We start from the raw sequence: 24,450 nt of genomic DNA, 5'->3' as shown, positions 1-24,450 counted from the left end.
TTTCCCCAGCACGTCGCTAAAAACACTCTATACATCCCAATATGTGCATACTATCCACCCTAAATAGTACTGAATATTACTAATGTCACATAGTATGCACGTTGAGACGCAGACACTGTCTTTACAGCACATGGAGCGCGATAATGCACAGCCGCGCCAAACAGACACAAAGAATATAACCAGTTTAACCGCCATCACTTCGAATTATTTATTAAATGTAGCTCTTAATGAGAGCGCTGTAGTCTCACCAATAATTCACCAAGACCGTTCAAACATTTTCATGACATTTAATTCGTAAAACGACTTTGATTCCCGAACTGGTTCTGATCGAGGCTATCTATCACTGTAACCGGAAAAACTTTTACACTGCGTGGCTCATTCCGGAAGCCAAAAACCCGGAAGTGTGAAAAAGGTCTATTGAAGCCGTTTTATTGGTCGATGCCTGACCAATGAACAACGCCAGCCAGTGCGACATTTTTATGCATATGTATGAGACAATATTTTAATTAAAATATCATTAGTTTTAATGGGTTTTTTATTACAGTAAAATAAAAGATAACAGTTCACTTGCCTTATGCGCCGTTTTCCTCCTATGTTTCTCTTTCAAATAAGCAAGGAGTAAGCACCTGCGATAGAAATAATTTTTAATGAGCATAAGCCCCGTACGGTCCGCCATGTTGGTTTGTTTACACTTTTGCAGTTTGGCGTGACTTTCCTGGAACGCTACAAAGTCGCGAGTCGTGATTTGAAGTCATGACTTACGGGCTCAAAAACCTGCCTGGAACGCAGCATTATTACAGTAAAAGAGTAGTAAAGTCGTTTATTGGTTGGAGTCAACCAATGAAATGGGACGTTTTTGTACGCGATGACGTCACTACATAGAGCAGATCGCGCCGTTTTGGTGGTCCATGTAGCAGCCTTTCATCGCGATGGAGGCATCGAGCAATTCCAGGGTAAGTTTTTCTTTGTAAATAGTTATTAAAACAGTTTCAAAATAAAATAATTATTCCTTGACTGATATACTGTATTACGGATGAAGTCTATTTCCCACACGAAAATAACGTTTTGCCATAGATAGTATTTATTAGGTGTAAATGCTCAACATAATTCACTATTCAAGGCATTTTCTTTGATGTAATAAATAATAAGGTGATTAAGTTAGAACACCAACGCGAAGTGCTGCACAGTTATCACACTAAATTTTGTTTATTTTGAGACAATGGCCAATTGACTGTACATCCTGTGTTTATTACACATCATAATGAAGTATTCCAGAGTGTCCCAATGTGATCTTTTTACTACTCCCCATGCCTTTACCTATTGAAAATACTAAAGCTTATAATACATAAAAAGGCCTTGTTAGATGAATTGTAGGATTTACAAATAATTTACATTTCAATAATATTAATGTTTTTTTTTTTTGTTTGTTTTTACTAATATATTAATATTATCTTCCAGGAATTGTTGTTGAACCATTTATTACAACGGCTTTATACCCGTCTGTCACTGTGGCTGGAACGCATTCCTCTTGACCTTGATTTCTTAGAGTTTACATGTTCTCAGGAGCTGGTCATCTTCAGTGCCATCTCAAATCAGATACTCATTCCGAATGAACTGTATGATGCACTTCATCAAGTACACCAGATGGCCGTAAGAAATTCTAACACGGATCCACACATCATGGTTTCCCAAGAGAGAGGAAAAAATGGCCGTCCACGGATTCTGATTTCTGAGGACTCTGTATCCCAGCTGCTTACATTAGGATTGCCTGTGACATGCATTGCAAGGTTGCTAGGGGTGTCCAAGTTTACCATTCATAGACGCATGGGGGAATGGGGATTGTCTGTGAAGGCAACCTACAGCAACATTACAGATGCAGAGCTAGATGCACTCGTGGCAACAATCCACACAAGCAATCCGAATGCAGGTTACAGAATGATGATGGGGCTGCTGAGAGCACAAGGTCATCGGGTACAATGGGATAGAGTCCGTTCTTCGATGCATCGAGTTGACACTGCAAGTATTGTTTCCAGGATGTCACAGTTAGGATGTGTGGTTAGGAGGACATACTCTGTCCCCAGCCCAAAGTCCCTGATGCACATTGACACAAACCACAAGCTGATACGGTAAGTTAAGTAAACATTGTATTTATTAAGTACATACTGTATGCTCATTCCAGCATATGTGACAGAAATGTACTTTTTCAAGGTATAACATTGTGATATTTGGAGGCATCGATGGTTTCTCCAGGAAGGTAACTTAACAAGACACTGCTTATTTAAACTAGAACAGTGATGAATTAGTGAATGATTGTGATTTTGATTCATAAACTTGTTAAAACATGCCACTAAAGAGGTGTACTATTTTAAAGATTATATTAACATGTTAATATGTAGAATACTTGTTAAAAATTCTGTTGTTCTGTTGTTTATTAATGTAGATAATGTACCTTGGTGTGTCAAATAACAATCTGGTTTCGACAACACTATCTTTTTTCCGTGAGGCAGTTGAGAAGTTTGGATTTCCACTGAGGTAAAAAATGGAGAGGGGGTATTAACATCAAGTGACATGGCATCTGACTCAATGGCACATCCGGTGGCACTTCTGGTCTTCATTGGCATGTGTCAGTGGATAGTGGCATGCGCCACTGACATCTTCGCGAAACACTGACACTGTCGCAGTCTCGCGGACCTAAATAAATAGTATAACTTAGAGACGTGTTTCTTTTTTTGTTTTGTTTTGTTTTTTTAAAATCCATTTAAACATATTAAAGTCTGTCATATTTTTTCAAACATGTCAGGTTTGTGGAAAAAAAAAATACTATAGTAGCCTAAATACTATAGTGTTTTTCAACCATACTATAGTAAAGTATTTGAATTAATTTGTTTTGGTAATTCTATAGGCTAGTTGCTATGGTAATATAACAGCTATAGTAGTGTAAACAAATGACTTTACCCAATACTGTACTAAGTTTTCTACAACTATAGGGTACGCAATATTATACTACAATACACTAGTTCACTGCAGTAAAAACTACAGTAGCCTATTTATTACAGTTTATCAGTTCACTATATTTTGATACTGCTGTATTTTTTTGAGCACAACAAATGCCCGTAATTGAAAACACAAGGAATAAATATATCATGGGTCACTTCCAATACCGCATTAAAAGTAGCATTTTTGAATGATGCTACAAGCACGCCGGTGCCACTATCCACTGGCATATTGTACAGTATGCTGTACCACCTCCAGTAGCCTATGGACACATGCTGCTGGATGTCACTTGATGTTAATACTGCAGCTGGAAAATTTATGAAATAAGCAGAATAGAGGCTTTAAATTGTTGTGATGTAAAAATAATTTTATATAAATCTGAAAGATTTGTAAATTGTATGCTGTCACATTATTTGTAACCAACATATGTTTTTTGCCAGGGTTCGGGGTGATCATGGAGGGGAGAACGTAGATGTGGCCTGCCTTATGTTCTCTGTCCGGGGAACAGGGAGAAGTAGCTTCATTGCTGGTAAAAGTGTTCACAATCAGCGGTAAATTTTAATATTAGATGATATATTTAACCCTTGTGCACTGATCATTTAGGGTGTGTACCGAGGCTGTAAAATGTGGTTTTGTAACAATCATTGTTCTTATTTTATTGTTTTTAAATCTGAAATATCACTCTTTTGTTTTTACTAACTGTACAGTTGTGCAATAGAGATTTTTTTACACTGTAAAATCATCATTATAATAGAAAAAATACCCTTTTAAAAATTAAGAATGTTTTTGTGCAATTATGCCACATTATTGTGTGCACACAAAGGTTGTTTTATCAAATTATTATTTGAAAAAAAGTTTTCATTATATCTGTAAGTTGCAGCCTTCCTCATAAATATTATGATATAAATTACTTGGGCTACTTTTAAAGTGCTGACCATGTTGAAATATTTTCCACTCCTTTGCTCAAAACAGAATCGAGCGACTGTGGCGGGATGTGTTCACTGCGGTTACCTCCCACTTCTACCATGTTCTGCACCAGCTGGAAGAGGATGGGCATCTTGATCTGTCCAGCAGTCTCCACATCTTCTGCTGTCACTATGCCTTCATCCCACGTCTCCAAGCCCATCTCAATATATTTAGAGATGGATGGGACAACCATCCTCTTTCATCAGAGGGCAACCTCACTCCTAATCAACTGTGGCAACTGGGGCAGCAGTACCATTCAGAAGAGTGTGATGAGGTAGGCATGTGGTTTAGTTTTTTCCTTTTTTATTAATCTATTCATATTCTTTTTTTACTAATGTATCTTTTCTTACAGAATCTACAGATTCCACAAATAGACTGGGAAAGCAGCGGTCTAATCCCCAGTGACACAAATGCTGGCATCCAGGTTCCTGCAACTGAATGTCCACTGAGCTCTGAGGAACTTAATGATCTAAAGGCTGCTGTGGACCCAATGCAGCCATCAGAACATTTTGGGGCAGATGTTTACATTGCTACACTGCAGTACATGCATAGTATTGGCTATATGTAAGTGGAAATATCTGTAATTGGGATAACCCAAAAAACAAACAAAAAAAAAAAAAACACAAAAGAACAAGTTCTGTCTTGCTATTTTATTTTCCTTGAACTGTAGCAGACAAAATAAATTGTATACACTTTAAGCAGTCTTTTGTCTTACTACAACAGTAGCTGTCTCAAAAAAGCTTAAATGAACTAGTACAATGAAAAGATAACAATTAACAGTATTATTTTAACACATTAATAGAAACAGTTTGGGTCATTTAATATTACACAAAAGCATCATAATATGTAAAACACTGCAACATCAAAACATTCTAAAACGGTTCCTTTTACCAATTTTGACATTTGCAGTAAAACAAAACATGAAAATGTCTTAATATCTGAAATTACCGTTTCACTTTAATATTTTCAGTTTAAAGCAGTTCATGTAGTTTTATACAAGTCCAAAACCAACATTACTAGTGGCAATACAGCTTTCTAGGTGTTTTTTGAATTGGTCATAGGTTGTGTAATGAGCTGGTAAGACGAAGAATGCAAAAACAGGTGGAGGATGTAGGGTGTTCTGCCTGCACCACTTTCACCTGCATGTCCTTCATTGGCAGCTCCCAGCCCACCCAGAATTTGACCAGCTGTTTCAATTTACATTGATCAGCTGAAATGGAGCAGACATATGAAGAACAGAAGACAAGTTATTAAACCAAATTTTACAATATATATGGAAGTTAATGTAAAGATAAATATTCTTCAATAAGGCAAACAGAAAAGATTTGTCTGTAATGGATTTGTATCAGCACCAGGCAGCTCAATGGCTAGTTTTGCTATTAGGAAAGTACAAAAACAACATACCAGTCTCCACAAACTGCCTAAGGTACCCTGAAATTCTGCATTGGGTGGTAAATGGGGGTTCATTATCCCCCTCTTCTTCTTCCATGGGCCAGATGATGTTGTTTAAGAGAACCTAATTATAATTTTAGTATTCAAAAGGGCATATTTTACATGTATAAAACTAAGTAGGAATTAATGTTATGATAATTAAAGTGGGTAGATTAACTGAATAAATCACCTGTGTACTGCAGTCAGCCATTGACTGTCTTGGAAAAACCACAGATGCCACATCAGGTCGGGCCTCCAATAAATGCCATACCATTGACTCCTTCAGTCCTTGTCTGAGCTGTTTTACTTGTCGCCAAGTTCTTGTCAGCACCTAAATAACAATAATTTGGTGAATCCTATTTGACTGATCATTCATGTAATTAGGAAATAGGGGTTGTGTTAACATTATCATGGTTTGTTTTGCTTCCAGTTTTTACAGTTTTTCACATTTTAATGATTTTCACATGAAGTCAAATTTAATGGTCTACTGCTGAACTTTTGCATGAAGTTTAACTGCTTATAAAAGAAAAAACAAAAACACGGTTACAATTTATTTTAAGGTGTTCTTGTTACAGTGTAATATTAATTAACTACATGTACTTACTATAGGGTTAGGATTAGGGTTACTTGCATGCAGTTGTGCATAATTTACTGTTATTACAATTTTAAGTACATGTAACATGTTTAACAAGGACACCTTTAAATAAAATGTTACCAAAAACACTTACCGCATGCTGAAGAAGATTGTGTAACAGCCAAGTGCGGTTAGTTGTAGTCAACACTGGAAGGTCCCAAGACATTGCCAGCTGGTTAATGGCTGCCTTTTGATCCTCAGTAAAATCATTATTTGAATCACAGACAGCAAGCTTTATGAATAGTGAAAGAATACAATTAAATATACAAACAAATTATCAATATAGCACCTACGCACATCCCATCTGTATCTGTACCATCTGTATTGTCTCCCTAATGTCGATGTCAGCCACATCTTCAATTGTGATGGTTGCCGTCTGTGGGGAGCCACCTAATAATACATGCACAATGGCTGGGCTTACACCTGCTAATGAAGGCCCACCATGGAGGAAAGAATGACCAATAATCCTGCCTGCCATCACAAACAAGTCACTCTGCAAAAGGACTTGGGAAGTAGATGGAATAAGGTGGTCTGCTTGCCCTTCAAATAATGCAGTTCCATTTCCATTTCCTGTTTGTAACGCAGGAAACCCAAAATCATTTTTGTGAAAAGTTGACAGTGTCTGTTACTAAACTGATCACACAATGCTTACAAAATGGTAACTGACATCTTTTTATAGACAGTTATTTTATTCTAAACATTTATGGCTGTGTTTCTGCTACAGATTGCAAAAAAAGCTATTTGCCAGAATCGTATGGGCTGTTTTCCATACAATGGCTCCAGAAAGATTTTGTGGCTTTAAAATGATAACATTTTGTCCAAAACATTCCTATAAACAAGAAGAAAGACAGCCATATGGGTTTTAAACAACAGGAGGGTAAGTAAAATATGGTGACTTTCTCTTAAAGGTTGTTGTTAAAATAACCTCCTTGATGATATTCCTTGAAAGAACTAACCAACATTAAAGAGGAATCCATTCTGCAGCTTGTGCATCACCATGCTGAAAAAATGACGCTGAACACCATCCCCAGTGGCAACATCCCCTAAAAAAAAATGTAAACTGTTTTAAAATTTGTTAGTAAGAACATGTAAACAAGGTGTATCATAAAAAGTATAAAAAAAAAAATCGAAGGAATATCGTGAATGACATAAAATCCAATGGGACAGGATGTTTGGTTTCTGGTAATGACAAGGTTTCATAATTAGTTACATTATTAAGTTTAATATTGACATAGTACCTTCCAATCGGCATTGAAGAGGTCTAGTCCAATCAATTTTTGGGGCCTTGTAAAAATGTTATTATTCTCCCCTCCTGGTCCTCCATGTCTTCTCTAATATCAATTCTTACTTTCAGTGAGGGCTCGTCTTCTTTTTGTCGAAGTGTATACCGCCTATACATTATTGCTGCCCTTTCTGGAAGCTCAATCCTCTTCCAATCTGTGGCAAAAAAAAACAAACAAAAAAAAAACTACATTTTATGGTAAGGTATCATGGAAAGAACTTTTACATCAACTTTTCTATTCTGAGAGAATAAAACACACAAAATCCGTACCATCACACACTGAAGGCGCACTTTCAGCTGTAACTGATGGACCAGGTATACTTATATGTAACTATAAAATTCATATTATATGAAAAAGTTCATTATAAAAGTTACAGAACCACCTAATGCAGTCCTTGGCTAACAGTAGTGAAGGTAACGTTATAGATACGTCAAGGAATAATTATTTTATTTTGAAACTGTTTTAATAACTATTACAAAGAAAAACCATAGACTGTAAAAAAAACATGGACGTAGCGTCCGTGACGTCACCCATAGAGTTCTGAACAGCAGTTTTGACCATAGACAGTAAAAGAAATGGACACAGCGACCCCATTGGAACTCAATTGAGACAAGTGAAGCCCATTTTTAGCGATTTTTAGCACTTCCGTTTCTGACGCGCAGACTCAAACTAAGCTTGATGACGTCCGCAACCTGTCTGGCAGATGTAAAACTTCTAGTAGCTGTGCGTGCAAACTGCCATCGTTAATCTTGCAGAGACGGCGAGCTTGAGCGGGGAGTTCTTTGGCGTGAGTGAGCAGGAGTAATTATTCTGATTAATTAGTTTGTATAGTATTTTAAAATGTAACGCCAGTACGCCAAATTAAGATAATCTCCCCGATTGCCTGCGAGCTTCTCCTCCTGTCTGTATGGTAATTTCTCTACTGTGCGACAGAGAGTCGAGTGGTTATGACGCAATCGTTAGCTTATTTTTACAAAAACTGTTTCTACGGGGCCATAATGTAACATAGAAGGTAATGGAGCCCTTTATACATTGTCGTGTATCTTTGGAAATAAATAATGGACAAATGGAGTCTTTAAACGCCTCAGATGTAAAGTTATTCACTGTCAAAGTGACGCCAAAATTAATGGGAGTCAATGGGATGCTAACGCAAGTGAAGTTCTGCTACAAGATGGCAGCACGCCCGGCCGACTTCAACTTCCGGTCGACTTCCTTGGGCACTGGTTTTGACGCGTAATTGAGGCCGCGGCCATCTTAGCTGCGCGTCACCGCACGTCACTCCCGGATAACTGAAAATGGGCAAAGAGGCGGGAAGGTGGTTTGAGCTGATATGACTGGTTGCTGAAACCACGCCCGCCTAGCTCGACGTGACCATGTTAGCAGCAAAGGAGCTATATATATCTATCTAAGATACGATCTAAAATATTAATGAAGATAAGTTTTATCATCAGAACGTTCTAAAGGTTTACTGTCAATCTACAGTGTTTTTTATATACATAATTATGACTTTGGTTGTAGCACAATAACAACATGGAAAATCAAATCCCTACTGTTCACACCTCTTATACATGAAATACAGTACGCGAGATTTCTCCACATGTACTGGCACTTGGGTAAGGCATCACTGTCCATTGCAGAAAATGTCACATTTCTTCCACATGATCTGGACAGGCATCGTCCTTCAAGAATGAGATGCAATCTGAGCAGCGATCGTATCTAGAGAAGAATCAGCACCATCCAAAGTATGATATTCAAACAGGTCTAGCAGTTTTAGTTATAAAGCCAAGCAGTGCTGTCGGATTTTGATATCCTCCCGCTTATGATCATTGCAGTGAAATCTGGGCACAATCCAAAAATTTCAGCCAATTGTCCAAAAACGTGTATATGCTGACTCTTACGATGCAGAACCAGAACACAAAGAAGACTTATGCAGTAAGCCAGTTAAAGTCAGTTGTAAAAAAAATGACTGGAGGTCAATTATTTAATGGCTTGTAGATGCCAAATGTCCTTTGAGGTATACATTTATAGACAGCAGTGTTAAATATACCTGTCACTCAAGTGACCACATCCCTTAATTTATGCAGTGATTGCATTAAGGCTTAAGTATAATTTAAACGTGATTGAAGTTATGGTGAAAATTCATCACCCCTCAGAGTTGTTTTAAGGGCAAGAAATAGCTCAGTACCAGACCAAAACCACAATCTTGAACTCAACTTGCTCAGTCCTTGGGCCTCTTCATTTTCTGCTATAAACTTGGCCAATTGTAACATGGGACTCTATGAGATTCTGCTCTCTTTTGGAGCCTGTCCCTAGCGGCCAGTCGAAAAAAATCGCAGTTTAAGTTACTTCCGTATTGGCTTCACGAGTGTAAAGGGGGAGGTTGCCGCTTGACAAAACTGACCCTGGGACATAAATGCCATAGACAGTAACCAATTATAGTGGACTCTAAAGACACCCATTTAGGAACTCTAATTTGAGAATGATGTACCCATTTTTAGCGATTTTTAGCACTTCCGTGACTGACGACTGAACAATCACTTACAGCATTGATGACGTCCGCAACCTGTCTGACAGATGTAAATCCTTCTAGTAGCTGTGACAGGGCAGCAACTGTAATGGGAATCTTGCATGTACCACAGGTCGAGCTTGAGCAGGGGATGTTCTTTGGGCATGTTAGTGAAATTCAGGAGTAAGCATTCATGATGGCAAGGGGTTATATCTATAGTATCTTCTAAAATGGAACGGGGGACGCCATGTTAAGATGACATTCTTCCCCGATTGCCTTAGAGGATGCCTTCTCTACGGTATTTTTCTACTGTGTAGCCCTGGGAATCCTGTGGCCATGACGCAATCGTTAGCCTATTTTTACAAAAACTGTTGTCCACTGGGGCCCTAATTTAACACAGACATGGTGAATGGAAACAATATACATTGTTGTGTAAAAGGATAGAAACGTAAATAATGGACATTTGGTAGTCATTTAAACTTACCTCAGATGTAAAGCTTATTCACTGTCAAAGTGACGCCAACCACCCCTTAAGTTTTGCAACTTTGGGTACTGCTTGAACGCAAGTGACTTCTGGTTATCTGGATATTAGGCACCCGGCACAGACTGCAAGTAAAATACTTCGACTATGACAACATGGGAATAAGGCAAAATCGTTCCTCCTTTTTAATCGCGATGATTAAGGCTACTAAAAACAATAATAAACATGTAGACTAGATAATAATACATAATGTAAAAAAAACATCGCGAACAAAAACGTCCCATATTCTTTTGACTCCAAAACATACTTAAACATCAAGTTTTACACCATGGCTCACCTCAGTATGATCAGCATTGTCTGGAATATTTACAGTTCTTCTGCCTAGTCCTGCTTGTAAGAGAACTGTTTCATCTTTGGGAGTCTTTTGGGAGTTTTTTGACAGCAAGCAGAACTGGAATTCTAAGAACTTTACAGATGTAACTTTTGCAGGTTCAGGGGCCATTTTCTTCATTCTTTTACGGCTTCCATGGTAAAGTGCTGGAAAAGCTGCTTTCAAGTAAAACAACAAGTCAGTTTTGCACCAGGAATATCGCAAAAAGAGTAGCAAAAGTCAAAGCGCCAGGAATTTAACTTGTACTGCCAGATCTGAGAGGTTGTAAGTGCCGACTTGAAGCTGTACAGTGAAACTGAAGTAAAGTGCAAAAGTAAATATGTCACACACATTTGTGTCTGTCATTTTGTATTTGTGAATGCCATTTTACACATTTGTAACTATTAATCTGCAACTACAACTTCGTAAAACGGGTGTTTTGATTGTTGTCTGTGTGTGCAAATCAAAACATTCAGCGTTTCGCGTCAGGGTTGTGAGTGTAAATTTCAATTTACAAATACAAATATTAATGCTACAAGTTCTCACATTCAAATCAGCAACCTCTCATGTTTTGCTACTGATTTACTTCCATAGGTAAATTGGGTTCCCATTCAGTCAGTCACGTTCGACGTTACGTCGATACTGACGTAATGGGGTCTCGCTAGGGAGCCCAATCACCTCCAAGGATACAAAACAAGCCAATGGGAATTGGCCTGTGAGATTTACATGCTGGGCCCCTCCCCCGGCATCCGGGTATAAATAGGGCCGGCATACTCACCTTCATTCATACTTTTGCTTCGGAGCCGATCGCATCGGATCTGCGCACTTCACCTCTAAAGAGTGAATTTCTATAGAGCAAAAAAAACAGCAATTATAATTGCTATAGGACACGGTCCTAAAAACAGCAATTTTAATTGCTACCTCGCTGTTTTTGTTCTGGTTCTGGTGGCTGCTCGAGTCTCTCCAGCTGGTGGGAAAGGCACGCTCAGCGGTGGGTGTGACGGCGCGCTGCCCACAGGACGGTGCTACACTCATCCCTGGGTGCTTCGGCTGGTGAGGTATACTGAAAGAGCAAGCACGGGCGATCAGCGTCTTTTTCAAGATGTCTTTTCGTCCGTGTGTTTCTGGATGCGGTCGTTTCCTGACCTCTTCTGACGGCCACGACCACTGTCTCACGTGTCTGGGTAGACCGCACGCTGAGTCAGCGCTCGTGGATGGTACATGCCCTCACTGCGAGGGCATGTCCATGTTGGTGTTGAGATCGCGCCTCTCCTTCTTTAACACGGAAGTGAGAGGCCCCTCTGTCACTACCCTAGCGCCGGCGGCTGTAGCGGCCACCGGCCAGGCTAGTGCTCTGGGAGATCTGAGGATCACAGTGGGAGCCACTTCGTCGGGTCCGTCCCCACGAACCTCCCACTCCTCAACAACACCATGTGCCGTTGAGTTGCCGTCTGCTGTCGCGGGGCCCTCTTCGGGGGTGCCCCACGTCACTTTCGGCGCTCCGGAAGAGGATCGGATGTCGATCGCTGCATCGGGGAGTGGGCTGAACGATTCAGAGTCCGACGATGACTCCGAGCTTCCGCCCTCTGGGGCGGTTGCTCAGTCAGAGGCGGACTCTGAGCTGACAGCCATGCTTGCCCGGGCCGCCGCGGGCATCGGGCTCGAGTGGAACCCTCCACCGTGTCCCGAGCGCTCGCGGCTGGATGACTGGTTTCTGGGGTCGGGGCGTAGCGCTCAGCCGCGTCCTGCCCCAGTACCGTTCTTCCCGGAGGTGCATGAGGAGCTCCAGAAGACCTGGTTGGCACCTCACACTGCCAGACTTCGGTCTTCTGCCTCCTCCACTCTCACTACCCTCGATGGAGGAGCCGCCAAGGGTTACGTGGACGTCCCGCAGGTGGAACGTGCGATTGCGGTGCACTTGTGCCCGCAGTCCGCGGCCACCTGGCGGAATCGTCCGCGTCTCCCGTCCAAAGCGGGTAAGACCACGGCCGCTCTTGCGGCCAAGGCTTACTCCGCTGCTGGACAGGCGGCTTCTGCCCTGCACGCCATGGCTATTCTGCAGGTCCATCAGGCTAAAGCCCTGAAGGACCTGCACGAGGGTAGTGCTGAACCAGGGTTGCTCCAAGAGCTGCGCGCCGCGACCGACCTCGCCCTCCGGGCGACGAAGGTCACGGCACGCGCCCTGGGTCAAACGATGTTCACCCTGGTGGTCCAGGAACGGCATCTTTGGTTGGACCTGGCTGAGATGAGGGAGGTCGACAAAGCTCGCTTTCTTGACGCCCCCATCTCCCAGGCCGGCCTCTTCGGCGACACCGTCGAGGACTTTGCCCAGCAGTTCTCGGCGGTGCAGAAGCAGACGGAGGCCATCAAGCACATCCTGCCCAGGCGCGATGATGCCACCAATCCGCCTCGGGCTGTGCCTCCGTCTGCTCCTCGCCGAGGGCGTCCCCCTGCGGCTCAGGCTCCTGTGAGGTCGGAACCCTCCCATCCTCCTCGAGCCACCCGCAGGAAGGCCACGCCCCCCGCCCAGACCGCCAAACCGCCCTCTAAGAAAAAGAAGAAGGCGAAGAAGCGGCCCTGAGACGGGAGACCCGGAGGTTTCGGAAGCTGCTTGGGAGACGGTGACCGCACCGCTCCCTCCCCCGGGAGAGGGCCCGGGGGAAAATCCTGTGTTGTTTTTTCTTTCTGTTCCGCCGCTGGTCGCAAGGCCAGCGGTACCCACACATTCAATAAAAGAGCAATTTCTGAAACCTCTGGGTCATATAAGAAGGTCTGCGCTGGGGTGTGAGCAAGCCTTCGCTCCCTCTCTCTCAGCCACTCCTTCCTTCGCCACGGGCAGGGTCTTGGCGCCCCGGGAACGCACTGCCTTCCCACGCCACCCTGCCCACTCTGAGCCATGTGAGCGGACCCCACTCACAGCCTCGACTTCGGGACGCACTGCCTCCCGAGTTGGGCCACAGTGCTCCATGCTGCCCCCCCGTGGGTACTTCTGTTGTCCGGATGGTTCCACTCGTACGGAGCTTGGGGGCGTGGCTACGCCTTCCCAACCCGTCCCGTTGGCTCCTTCGGACAATCAGACTCGGCTACGCGATTCAGTTCGCCAGGCGTCCCCCCAGGTTCAGCGGCGTTCTGTTCACCTCGGTGACAGGTCCCAACGCCTCTGTCCTGCGGGCGGAGATTGCGGTTCTTTTGGCGAAGGACGCAATAGAGCCTGTCCCTCAAGCCGAGATGAAGTCTGGGTTTTACAGCCCTTACTTCATAGTACCCAAGAAAGGCGGGGGGTTACGACCAATCCTGGATCTGCGTGTCTTGAATCGGGCCCTTCACAAGCTCCCGTTCAAGATGCTCACCGTGAAACGCATTCTCACGTGCGTTCACGCCCGGGATTGGTTTGCAGCTATAGACCTGAAGGTCGCGTACTTTCATGTCTCGATCCTCCCTCGACACAGACCGTTCCTACGGTTTGCGTTCGAGGGGCGGGCATATCAGTACAAGGTCCTACCCTTCGGGCTGTCCCTGTCTCCTCGCGTCTTTACCAAAGTCGTAGAGGGGGCCCTTGCCCCGCTCAGGGAAGTGGGCGTTCGTGTTCTCAACTACCTCGACGACTGGCTCATTCTGGCCCAGTCCCGAGAGCAGTTGTGCGAACACAGGGACCTGGTGCTCAGTCACCTCAGCCAGTTGGGGCTTCGGGTCAACTGGGAGAAGAGCAAGCTCTGCCCCGTGCAGAGCATCTCTTTTCTCGGTGTGGAGCTGGACTCGGTCAACATGACAGCGCGTCTCACCAACGAGCGTGCACAGTCGGTGCTGAACTGCCTGAACTCGTTCTCGTGGAAAACAGCGGTCCCACTGAAACAATTTCAGAGGCTCCTGGGGCATATGGCATCCGCAGCCGCGGTCACGCCGCTCGGATTGCTCCATATGAGACCGCTTCAGCACTGGCTTCACGACCGAGTCCCGAGGTGGGCATGGCACCGTGGCTCACTCCGTGTGGTCATCACACCGGAGTGTCGCCGCACATTCAGCCCGTGGTCGGACCTTGCTTTTCTACGGGCCGGGGTGCCCCTAGTACAAGTGTCCAGGCATGTTGTTGTTACAACAGATGCCTCCACCACCGGCTGGGGTGCCATATGCAGTGGCCAGTCGGCGTCGGGCTCCTGGACAGGACCCCGTCGCCATTGGCACATCAACTGCCTCGAGTTGCTGGCAGTACTCCTTGCGCTGCGCCGGTTTCGACCGCTGTTGCAGGGCAAGCATGTACTGGTCCGGACGGACAACACATCGACTGTGGCGTACATCAACCATCAGGGTGGTCTACGCTCCCGTCGCATGTCGCAACTCGCCCGCCATCTCCTCCTGTGGAGTCAGCGCCGACTCAGGTCGCTGCGCGCCTCCTACATCCCGGGCGAGCTCAATCGTGCGGCCGACGCGCTCTCACGACAGCTTACGCTCCCGGGGGAATGGAGACTCCACCCCCAGGTGGTCCAGCTGATATGGAGCCGGTTCGGGGAAGCACAGGTGGACCTGTTCGCTTCTCGGGAATCCGCCCATTGCCAGTGGTTTTATTCGTTGACCGAGGGGACCCTCGGCACGGATGCACTGGCACACAGCTGGCCCCGGGGCCTACGCAAATATGCGTTTCCCCCAGTGAGCCTCCTTGCACAGACACTGTGCAAGGTCAGGGAGGACGAGGAGCAGGTCTTGCTAGTTGCGCCGTACTGGCCCAACCGGACCTGGTTCCCGGAACTCATGCTCCTCGCGACAGCCCATCCCTGGCGCATCCCCCTGAGGAAGGACCTCCTCTCTCAGGGGCAGGGCACCATATGGCACCCGCGGCCCGATCTGTGGAACCTCCACGTGTGGTTCCTGGACGGGACGCGGCAGACTTAAGTGGCCTACCGCCCGCGGTAGTCGACACCATCACTTCGGCTAGAGCCCCCTCTACGAGGCGCGCCTATGCCATGAAGTGGAGTCTGTTCGTTGAGTGGTGTTCCTCCCGCTGGGAGGACCCCCGGAAATGCCCGGTCGGTGTTGTGCTTTCCTTCCTTCAAGAGGGTCTGGAACGGAGGCTGTCCCCTTCCACCCTGAAGGTCTATGTGGCCGCCATCGCAGCGCATCACGATGTGCTTGATGGCAAGTCACTAGGAAAGCACGACCTGGTCATCACGTTCCTCAGAGGCGCCAGGAGGTTAAATCCCCCTAGGCCTCGCCTCATTCCCTCCTGGGATCTCTCCATCGCCCTCTCGGGCCTTCGGGGAGCTCCCTTCGAGCCCCTCGAGTCAGCTGAGCTGAAACATCTGTCTCTTAAGACAGTGCTCCTGACCGCGCTCGCCTCCTTCAAGAGGGTTGGGGACCTGCAAGCATTTTCGGTCAGCGATTCGTGCCTGGAATTCGGGCCGGCCTACTCTCACGTGATCTTGAGACCCCGGCCTGGATATGTGCCCAAGGTTCCCACCACTCCCTTCAGGGACCAGGTGGTGAACCTGCAAGCACTGCCCCCGGAGGAGGCAGACCCAGCCCTTGCGTTGCTGTGTCCCGTTCGTGCCCTGCGCGTTTACGTGGACCGCACGCAGAGCTTCAGAAGCTCTGAGCAGCTCTTTGTCTGTTTTGGAGGTCAGCAGAAGGGAAAGGCTGTCTCCAAACAGAGGTTGGCCCACTGGATAGTGGATGCCGTCGCCTTGGCGTACCACTCCCAAGGCGAGCCGTGCCCCCTCGGGTTGCGAGCTCACTCCACTCGGGGTGTTGCTTCTTCCTGGGCGTTGGCGCACGGTGCCTCTGTTGCAGACATCTGCAGAGCTGCAGGCTGGGCGACACCGAATACATTCGCGAGGTATTATAACCTCCGAGTGGAACCGGTGTCCACCCGTGTGCTGTCTACTCGTAGATAGCCATGGGTGTTCACTTGCTGTGCCATTTCCCTCGGGAGAGGGAATGCGAGCACTTTTTCCGCTCCTCAGTTCAGTTCCCCGTAACGGCGAACCCTGTGGAGTTCCTCCTGCATCTTGCGGCGGCCAGACGTGGCGGAGGCGTCCGGCGCTAGGTCCAGTACTCGTGTGTATGCCCAGTTGGTCTGCCCTTGTACTGGGCTAGATGCCCATATGCTGTGATTCCCCTCGGGTAATCCCATATGTGTTTGTCCACGGTAAGGTTTCCCTGACGGTAAACCCGTGTCTTTCCCTGGGCCGCTTCGCTTTGCCCCGTCTCTGATTGCTAGTCGTTCCTCCCGGAAGGTAGGACCTACATCAGAGATCTTCCATATGCGTTACTGTTCTCAGGCCAGTCCATATGTGTCTTCCACACGTTACCTCCCTTCGGGCAGGGTGTGGTCTCCGTAGCTTTCCCCTCCTCGGGGAACGCTTTCCTGGCGTTTTTGTCGTTGCTGAAAAACGAGGGATTGAGTTCCGAAGCACTCTTCCCCGTGGGGTAGGAACAGCAGCTTCGACTTCTCCACGGTAACACCCTGTCCTCTCCATCCCGCTGGTATGGAAGACATTCCTGGGCTTACTCTGGGCGCTAGAGGGTTGCGAGTATGGGCCGCACTTGCATTGGCACGCCTCAGCCTGCCAGCACCTGCCTCCCTAACACTCGTAACGTGGTTTGGTTGCTATGGCGTTTTCCACGGGACCCCATTACGTCAGTATCGACGTAACGTCGAACGTGACTGACTGAATGGGAACGTCTAGGTTACTAGTGTAACCCCCGTTCCCAGAAGGAGGGAACGGAGACGTTACGTTCCCCTGCCATAGCTTTGAGCCACCGCTGAGCGGCCGGATACCTGTCTCGGCTCCTCAGCAAAAATATGAATGAAGGTGAGTATGCCGGCCCTATTTATACCCGGATGCCGGGGGAGGGGCCCGGCATGTAAATCTCACAGGCCAATTCCCATTGGCTTGTTTTGTATCCTTGGAGGTGATTGGGCTCCCTAGCGAGACCCCATTACGTCAGTATCGACGTAACGTCTCTGTTCCCTCCTTCTGGGAACGGGGGTTACACTAGTAACCTAGACGTTCCAACTGTTTCACTCATGAATCATCTTGAATGATAAACAACTCAGGTGAGCAGGCTTGTGTTTGTCTGATTTACACGACATCAGTCAGCAGCTCCTAGTGTTGCTGGCCATATGTTTTCTAAGAAGAATGAAAATAATTTAGCTGCAAGTTCTACAATAGCCTGAAATATGGCAAGAGCTGTAGCAGATTCGAGGTACCATTCCTTGTGTCCAGTATTAAATCCACAAATCTATCTTGGTCATCTAAGGCATAATAAAGCAGCCACTTTGCACCGTTAAATGGAACAGTTTATTAAACCTTTAGACAAAATCTAAAAAAAAAAAAAAAAAACCTCTCTCTCTCTATATTACGGAAGAGGATTAGGGCCAAGCAATAATAAAAAAATAAAACCATCTCGAGATTAAAGTTGTTAAATTTCGAGAAAAAACTCGTTAAATTTCGAGAAAAAAGTCGAGATAAAATGTTGAGAATAAACTCCTTAATTACGAGAAAAAAACTCGTTAAATTTCGAGAAAAAAGTTGAGAATGTTGAGAATAAACTCGTTAAATTACGAGAAAAAAATTGTTAAATTTCGAGAAAAAAGTCGAGATAAAATGTTGAGAATAAACTCGTTAAATTTCGAGAAAAAAGTCGAGATAAAATGTTGAGAATAAACTCGTTAAATTACGAGAAAAAAAACTCGTTAAATTTCGAGAAAAAAGTCGAGATAAAATGTTGAGAATAAACTCGTTAAATTACGAGAAAAAACTCATTAAATTTCGAGAAAAAAGTCGAGATAAAATGTTGAGAATAAACTCGTTAAATTACGAGAAAAAAACTCGTTAAATTTCGAGAAAAAAGTTGAGATAAAATGTTGAGAATAAACTTGTTAAATTTCGAGAAAAAAGTCGAGATAAAATGTTGAGAATAAACTCGTTAAATTTCGAGAAAAAAGTCGAGATAAAATGTTGAGAATAAACTTGTTAAATTACGAGAAAAAACTTGTTAAATTTCGAGAAAAAAAGTCGAGATAAAATGTTGAGAATAAACTCGTTAAATTTTGAGAAAAAGTCGAGATAAAATGTTGAGAATAAACTCGTTAAATTACGAGAAAAAAGTCGAGATAAAATGTTGAGAAAAAAGTCGAGATAAAATGTTGAGAATAAACTCGTTAAATTTCGAGAAAAAAGTCGAGATAAAATGTTGAGAATAAAGTCATTAAATTATGAGAAAAAAGTTGTTAAATTACGAGAACAAATTCGTTAAATTACGAATTTGTTCTCATAATTTAACAACTTTTTTCTCGTAATTTAATGACTTTATTCTCATAATTTAATGAGTTTATTCTCAACATTTTATCTCGACTTTTTTCTCGAAATTTAACGATATTTTTCTCATAATTTAGAATAATATATATATATGTATAGTTTTTTTTTTTTTTTTAGATTTTGTCTATTTAAGGTACACTATGTAACTTTTTTAAAAAGTGGTTAAAACCAAAAATGCATGCATTTTGCGGAAGAATATTGTTGTGGTTGTGTTTCGGCTCTGTCCTTCACAATAGATAATGCTTTACAATGAACTCTGTTAGAGCTACATTTGGCAATTTATCTGTTCAATAAAACACCTTACTCACCTGTTGAGTAATAAAAACATCATCTCTGCATCACTTTTACATTTAAAATTCTATACTATATTACTGTAATATTATCAAGCATTTTCCTTGATGTACCAGAACATGCGGAGCAACATGGAAGCCAGAATTTCACTGTATTCCCTGTAAAATTCAGCAATGAATCCGTTCGGACCGGGTGCTTTATTATTTGGTGATTGCATTATGGTTGCTTTTATTTCCTCAAGAGTGACGCCAGCATCCATCTCCTCTACTGCTTTGGGGCTCAACTGCGGTAGCTTCAAGAAATGTGTTCATGGTCTGTGAGTTCTTTCAGATTAACTTATACAAATTACAATAAAACTCTGCAAAGCATTTATTAATTTTCATAGGATCTGTAACTATGTTCCCACTTCCAAAGGTTCGAGATTTAGCATGCTCTGTGTGCTCAAAGTTTCTCATCGTTGTGACAATAGCAATATCTCACTTAGCAACGCCCTAGTTATGGCCCTGGTGACAACTAACCTGGAGCAACTTTTCTCTATTTACGGATATGACGAGACACTCACGGGCAAGTGATGTATGAAAACAATTTCCTGCGAAAACCATCCCGATAGGTCTAAAATATAAACACTTATAATTGGCTAACCACAGTGAATCAGTGTAAGAAAAACACATTTTGGAAGAATTATTGATGATGAATTGACTCCATAATAAAAAAAAAAGTTACATAATGTACCTAGATTTTTGGACTATTCTTTCATATATCAGCCTTATCAGGTTTTAATCTTTTACAGTAAATAAGTTGTATTTTCCACTTTGTTTTGTGTCTCATTCTATATACTTTGACAAAGCAATTCTATTACAAACCCTTCTTGCTTTATTTAACTGGTTATTTAACAGTGTGATGTAACTGAATTTTATATAGATTACAATTTCATTCTTTCAGTTAGACCTACATATTTAATAGTCATACACTAAGTTGTTTGTAAGGCATTAAGGGCAGTTCAATGGTTTTGAGACCTTAAAGAGGAAGTTCTCAAGACCATGCAAGCACAAGAACACCAATGAATGCCTTTCATATCCAAACAACACATAATGAGTCAGCAGTTTCAAAGTCCTTATCTCTGTGGCTGACACATTATAGCTGCCTAATTCATAACTGCTTCTAGTGTCAGTTTAAACAGCTGACATGTTCACTTGTCTTGTGTGTATGGAGGATGTGTGCAGTGTCAAATAATCAAGAAGAGCATTTTATTTGCAGTCATGACAAACATCAGCACTTTCATTATCACAGACATCACACTCAAGAGCAGGTTCATCTTGTTGGAAATTCTATACTATATTACTGTAATACTATATTGTGTGTAAAATGGTAAGTTAATGACTTTAAGTTAATGATTTATGTTAATAAATCCTCCTGTTTTCATACAGTTTTTCGCAATTGGTTACACACATTTGCTGAATTTTTGTCCCATTTTCCCAAAGCTCTAAACACAAAACTCTCTAGCAAAAGCAAACACTGCATTTGTTTTATCCCTTTCCAAAATGTTTTTTTTGCACCAAAATGGCACACACTTCATATGAAGATGTCGGTCTACAAACCAACAACACACTGATGTGATCAACACAAAACACTATTATGCCTACAATTTTGGTTTCAGGTTTTGGCGATTGTATTTCAAGTTCCAACATTAGAGTGTAAACAATTGGAAAAAAATTGTTAAAACAATGCCAGCCTAATTGGATTCACACTTTAGAGGAACAGTGTGCAATCACATGAGAACATTTCAGTTCCTGCACTGTCTCAACCCAGCCGTTTATTGGTTTTACTGATCCAGTTGTTAATTTTTTTTATGGCCATCCTGAAATAAACATGTTTTTTTTCATTTTCTCAAATGCTTATTTTGTCCCTGGATTTGATTTACAAATAAATGATCCATTAATCCCCTTACAAACCCCCCCAGTTTTGGCAAGGTCAGCATTTTACAATGAGTTTATGAGAAGAACAGCAAGTTCCAATGTGTCAAGTTACTCTGGGATCTGTTAATGATTTGCTCAATTCTGATTGTCACATTGACAACTGAACTACATGCTAAAAAACTATCGTACAAGTTTGATTTGATGCAATTAGATTTCTAACAGTTTCTAACTATTTTAAAAGAGGCTACATTAAATGTACAGGGGGAAAAAAAATGCTGAAAAACAATCTTTTTTGGAATGCTTGATTTATTATCATTGCTATATTGACATTGAGCATCATGTTTGAGGTATTCCGATTCACAGTGACAAAGTTTTTGAGGTCCAAAACATGTACACATGATCACTCCTTATCCGTGGTGCGCTGTACTAAACCTCTCCTGAAGGACATACAGGGCACTATAAGCTGGTTTTTGATAAGATATAGTTTTACACTAGCACCTATACATTTTGTAAACAGACATGAGATAGTTAAGGCTTGAACACCAAAGTACCATCTTTGAACACTGTGTGATTCTTACAGAATTGCCTCTTGAAAGGCAAAAATACTGAAATAAAAAATTTGTGCAGAAATCCTTAAACCAATTAACTTGTACATGTACTGTTTGTTGGCAGCCAAACTCATCAGATGTGAGTGGATCAGAGAGTGTGCTTGTCAAATAGGTACTCTCCCATTTTGCCGTGTGGGTCAGAAGAGACGAGGCGACTCAGACTGCCAACATAGTCACCCAGGGTCTTAATAGTGTCATGACTGTCAGTAAAGAAGTTGCTCTCTAGGAAATCACACAGCTAGAATGATGGGGAAAAGAACATTATTAAAAAAAAATAATAATATGCAATTATAACTGGATACACAAAACAAGTGAGAAAGATAAAGGGTAGGGACAGGGCTGGACGATATTGAAGAAAAATGTGATATGCGACATTCAATATGCGATGTGATAATGCTTTAAGTGTGTAAAATAAATTTATATTATATTTAAAAGCTAAAAATGATATAACGAACATACATGCTTCACGCTGGAGAAAGCACCCCAACAACTGCTGAAAATAAACAGCAGTATTTTACTGTAGCATTAAATAAAAAGTAAGCGTAAACCATGGGTTTTCGGGTTTCAGGTAAGCCTACATTACAGAGAAATTAAATAATCAAATGTAAAAATAAAACACTGCTTAGTCTTCACTGTATGAATTAAATATAGGCCTATACTGATTCTTATTACAGTTGCAAAGGTTATTCAGTCAAGAGCAGTGAGTGATTTTCTCTTTGTCTATTGTTGTTTGATTAATATTAAAGGATTAGTCCACTTTCAAATTGTTTTCAAAAACAATTTTCCTGATAATTTACTCACCCTCATGTCATCCAAGATGTCCAAGTCCTTGGACATCGCTACATAAGACCCTTATTCCTCATCTGGTATCGTTTAAAGCCCTTTGAAGCTGCACTGAAACTGTAATTTTGACCTTCAACCATTTGGAGGCCACTGAAGTCCACTATTAGGAGAATAATCCTGGAATGTTTTCATCAAAAACCTTAATTTCTTTTCGACTGAAGAAAGAAAGACATGAACATCTTGGATGACATGGGGGTGAGTAAGTTATCAGGAAATTTTAATTCAGAAGTGAACTAATCCTTTAAGCACACAGACGGAAGCAGGTTTATTAGGCTGCTGTCACTTTAAGAGCTGCACAGATCCAAAATATTGTTACACGTGCACTTTCTTTAGCAACTGTTTAGTCTACTTAAGACATAACTGACTGTGTTTATGTGAATTTTGTGTGTATTTGGCAATATAAGCTGCGGAAGAGAACTGAATTCAGGGTCACGTGCTGTCCGAGAGGGGGCTTTCTGTGCGTGTCAGTACTTTGCTTATTGCATTTAATAACATTAAGCATGTCACACATTTGTAACAGTCATGTGTCCAAGTCTACTCTCTGCGTTGACCTAAAACTTGGACTTTTTGTAATCTTTTGGAGTATTAAAAAACATGTATATATCACCATGTAGTCAAGCTATTGCGATAAATACATTTGCGATATTTAAATCATTTTGATATATCGTGCAGCCCTAATAAAGGGATTATTAATTCTTATTTTAATACTAAAAAAAACTCTTTGGCTACTCACATGAGGGTCAGAGTTTTCTCCAGCTGCTTGATGGACCTCCAGCAGGGATTGATTGAGAGATTTCTGATGATCCAAAGAAAAAGTAATAGCATCCAGACCTCCTCTCCAGTCATCACGACTGGGCTTCTGATAAGTGACAGGGAGAAAGAGAAAATGGACATTAGTATTGTAAACACGCATATATATTACTTATGCTCACATAGATATATCATGACATATAGATTATTCCAGATACATTTAACACACAATCAGATTATACACACACATTTTTGAATATGCTAACATACTAAAGCACATGTAAAATACTTGATTATAATTTTAACTGTAGTGTCAGCTGGCTGAAAACGCTTTGGTGGATTCACTGACCGAGATGGTTTGGAGAAGGATTCGTCCTCCTCTTGTGTTCTGATACTCCAGCAGGTTCTCCGCCTGATCCCTCTCCTTCAGTGAACGCTCCAGAAAAAACTTTGAGAAGTTGGGCAGAGCCACATCGTCCCTGTCAAAATACATTCCCTATGAGACAGAGAAAAACACTATTAGTGTTACTGACTAAACAGACATACAGAGGTCAGTCATTAATATAACATGAAAGCATCAGTGCTACAACAAAAAAAAAAAGAAAAAGCAATATATTCAATTCTAAACACTCTGATATTTAGAACTATTCCGTATTCTAAAAAATGATTCTAGAGCCTGTCAAGTGCAAAATGAACATTTGGCATGAAATAATTGCTGAAAATGACATATTTTATGTTAGTCTATATTCTTCAAAAAAACTTCAAAAAAAGGAAAATAATTTTTTAAATATAATAAAAGATTAATAATAAAAAAAAAAGACCAAGTTAAAAGTTTAAAAGGAACAGGGAAGTTACAATGTGAATGTAAATGTAAATACATAAATGTAATAAATTCAATACGGTTTATAAAAGTGATGTGAATATGTGTGAACAGACCAGGGAAAGATACACATATGAGGCCGTCAGTTTGAGGTTGATCAGTTTGTTGATGTTTGCCTCATTATTCGGGTGAAGATTCTGCTTGACAAGAGACATTTCTGAAAAGAAAAACACACACACACA

The 24,450-nt window shown here is 42.4% G+C and overlaps 3 protein-coding genes across 4 annotated transcripts; 1 reads left to right on the top strand and 2 right to left on the bottom strand.

Moving 5' to 3' along the window:
• Nucleotides 1-1,363: 1,363 nt before the first annotated feature.
• On the top strand, nucleotides 1,364-4,568 carry LOC125261790. 2 transcript variants are annotated; one of them, XM_048180341.1, is made up of 6 exons: nucleotides 1,364-2,126; nucleotides 2,209-2,254; nucleotides 2,441-2,532; nucleotides 3,435-3,523; nucleotides 3,967-4,234; nucleotides 4,313-4,553. In XM_048180341.1, the coding sequence occupies exons 1-6, from the start codon at nucleotides 1,645-1,647 to the stop codon at nucleotides 4,332-4,334; spliced, it is 999 nt and encodes a 332-aa protein (XP_048036298.1). In that variant the 5' UTR covers nucleotides 1,364-1,644; the 3' UTR covers nucleotides 4,335-4,553. The 2 variants fall into 2 exon arrangements, with proteins under 2 accessions (XP_048036298.1, XP_048036297.1); XM_048180340.1 differs by having other exon boundaries at nucleotides 1,370-2,126; nucleotides 3,435-3,545; nucleotides 4,313-4,568.
• A 185-nt stretch (nucleotides 4,569-4,753) lies between these two features.
• Nucleotides 4,754-7,314, bottom strand: LOC125261791. Its single transcript, XM_048180342.1, has 6 exons — nucleotides 7,264-7,314; nucleotides 6,982-7,068; nucleotides 6,342-6,595; nucleotides 6,120-6,257; nucleotides 5,582-5,722; nucleotides 4,754-5,476 (listed from the first exon to the last, which is right to left on the bottom strand). Exons 2-6 carry the CDS (start codon nucleotides 7,022-7,024, stop codon nucleotides 5,321-5,323), a joined length of 732 nt encoding a protein of 243 aa, XP_048036299.1. The 5' UTR covers nucleotides 7,025-7,068; nucleotides 7,264-7,314; the 3' UTR covers nucleotides 4,754-5,320.
• Nucleotides 7,315-21,675: 14,361 nt separating this feature from the next.
• Nucleotides 21,676-24,441, bottom strand: LOC125261789 (ferritin, lower subunit-like). The gene is made up of 4 exons (XM_048180339.1): nucleotides 24,325-24,441; nucleotides 23,738-23,884; nucleotides 23,372-23,497; nucleotides 21,676-22,033 (listed from the first exon to the last, which is right to left on the bottom strand). The coding sequence occupies exons 1-4, from the start codon at nucleotides 24,421-24,423 to the stop codon at nucleotides 21,884-21,886; spliced, it is 522 nt and encodes a 173-aa protein (XP_048036296.1). The 5' UTR covers nucleotides 24,424-24,441; the 3' UTR covers nucleotides 21,676-21,883.
• Nucleotides 24,442-24,450: the final 9 nt, after the last annotated feature.

This window comes from Megalobrama amblycephala, unplaced genomic scaffold, assembly GCF_018812025.1.
Source record: "Megalobrama amblycephala isolate DHTTF-2021 unplaced genomic scaffold, ASM1881202v1 scaffold484, whole genome shotgun sequence".
NCBI lineage: Eukaryota > Metazoa > Chordata > Actinopteri > Cypriniformes > Xenocyprididae > Megalobrama > Megalobrama amblycephala.
The sequence above is the reverse complement of the archived record's forward strand: the minus strand, read 5'-3'. Positions and strand labels throughout refer to the sequence as shown.

What these genes read in the sequence shown, in the direction of transcription:
- LOC125261790 (XM_048180340.1), top strand. Translation starts at nt 1,645, where the DNA reads ATGGCCGTAAGAAATTCTAACACGGATCCACACATCATGGTTTCCCAA. An exon ending in TCGATGGTTTCTCCAGGAAG is followed by an intron (nt 2,255 to 2,440) that starts GTAACTTAACAA and finishes TTATTAATGTAG; the next exon opens with ATAATGTACCTTGGTGTGTC. An exon ending in ATTCAGAAGAGTGTGATGAG is followed by an intron (nt 4,235 to 4,312) that starts GTAGGCATGTGG and finishes CTTTTCTTACAG; the next exon opens with AATCTACAGATTCCACAAAT.
- LOC125261791 (XM_048180342.1), bottom strand. Translation starts at nt 7,024, where the DNA reads ATGGTGATGCACAAGCTGCAGAATGGATTCCTCTTTAATGTTG. An exon ending in TTAGGGAGACAATACAGATG is followed by an intron (nt 6,258 to 6,341) that starts GTACAGATACAG and finishes CTATTCATAAAG; the next exon opens with CTTGCTGTCTGTGATTCAAA. An exon ending in TGGCTGACTGCAGTACACAG is followed by an intron (nt 5,477 to 5,581) that starts GTGATTTATTCA and finishes AATTATAATTAG; the next exon opens with GTTCTCTTAAACAACATCAT.
- LOC125261789 (XM_048180339.1), bottom strand. Translation starts at nt 24,423, where the DNA reads ATGTCTCTTGTCAAGCAGAATCTTCACCCGAATAATGAGGCAAACATC. An exon ending in CATATGTGTATCTTTCCCTG is followed by an intron (nt 23,885 to 24,324) that starts GTCTGTTCACAC and finishes TCTGTCTCATAG; the next exon opens with GGAATGTATTTTGACAGGGA. An exon ending in GAGAAAACTCTGACCCTCAT is followed by an intron (nt 22,034 to 23,371) that starts GTGAGTAGCCAA and finishes CCATCATTCTAG; the next exon opens with CTGTGTGATTTCCTAGAGAG.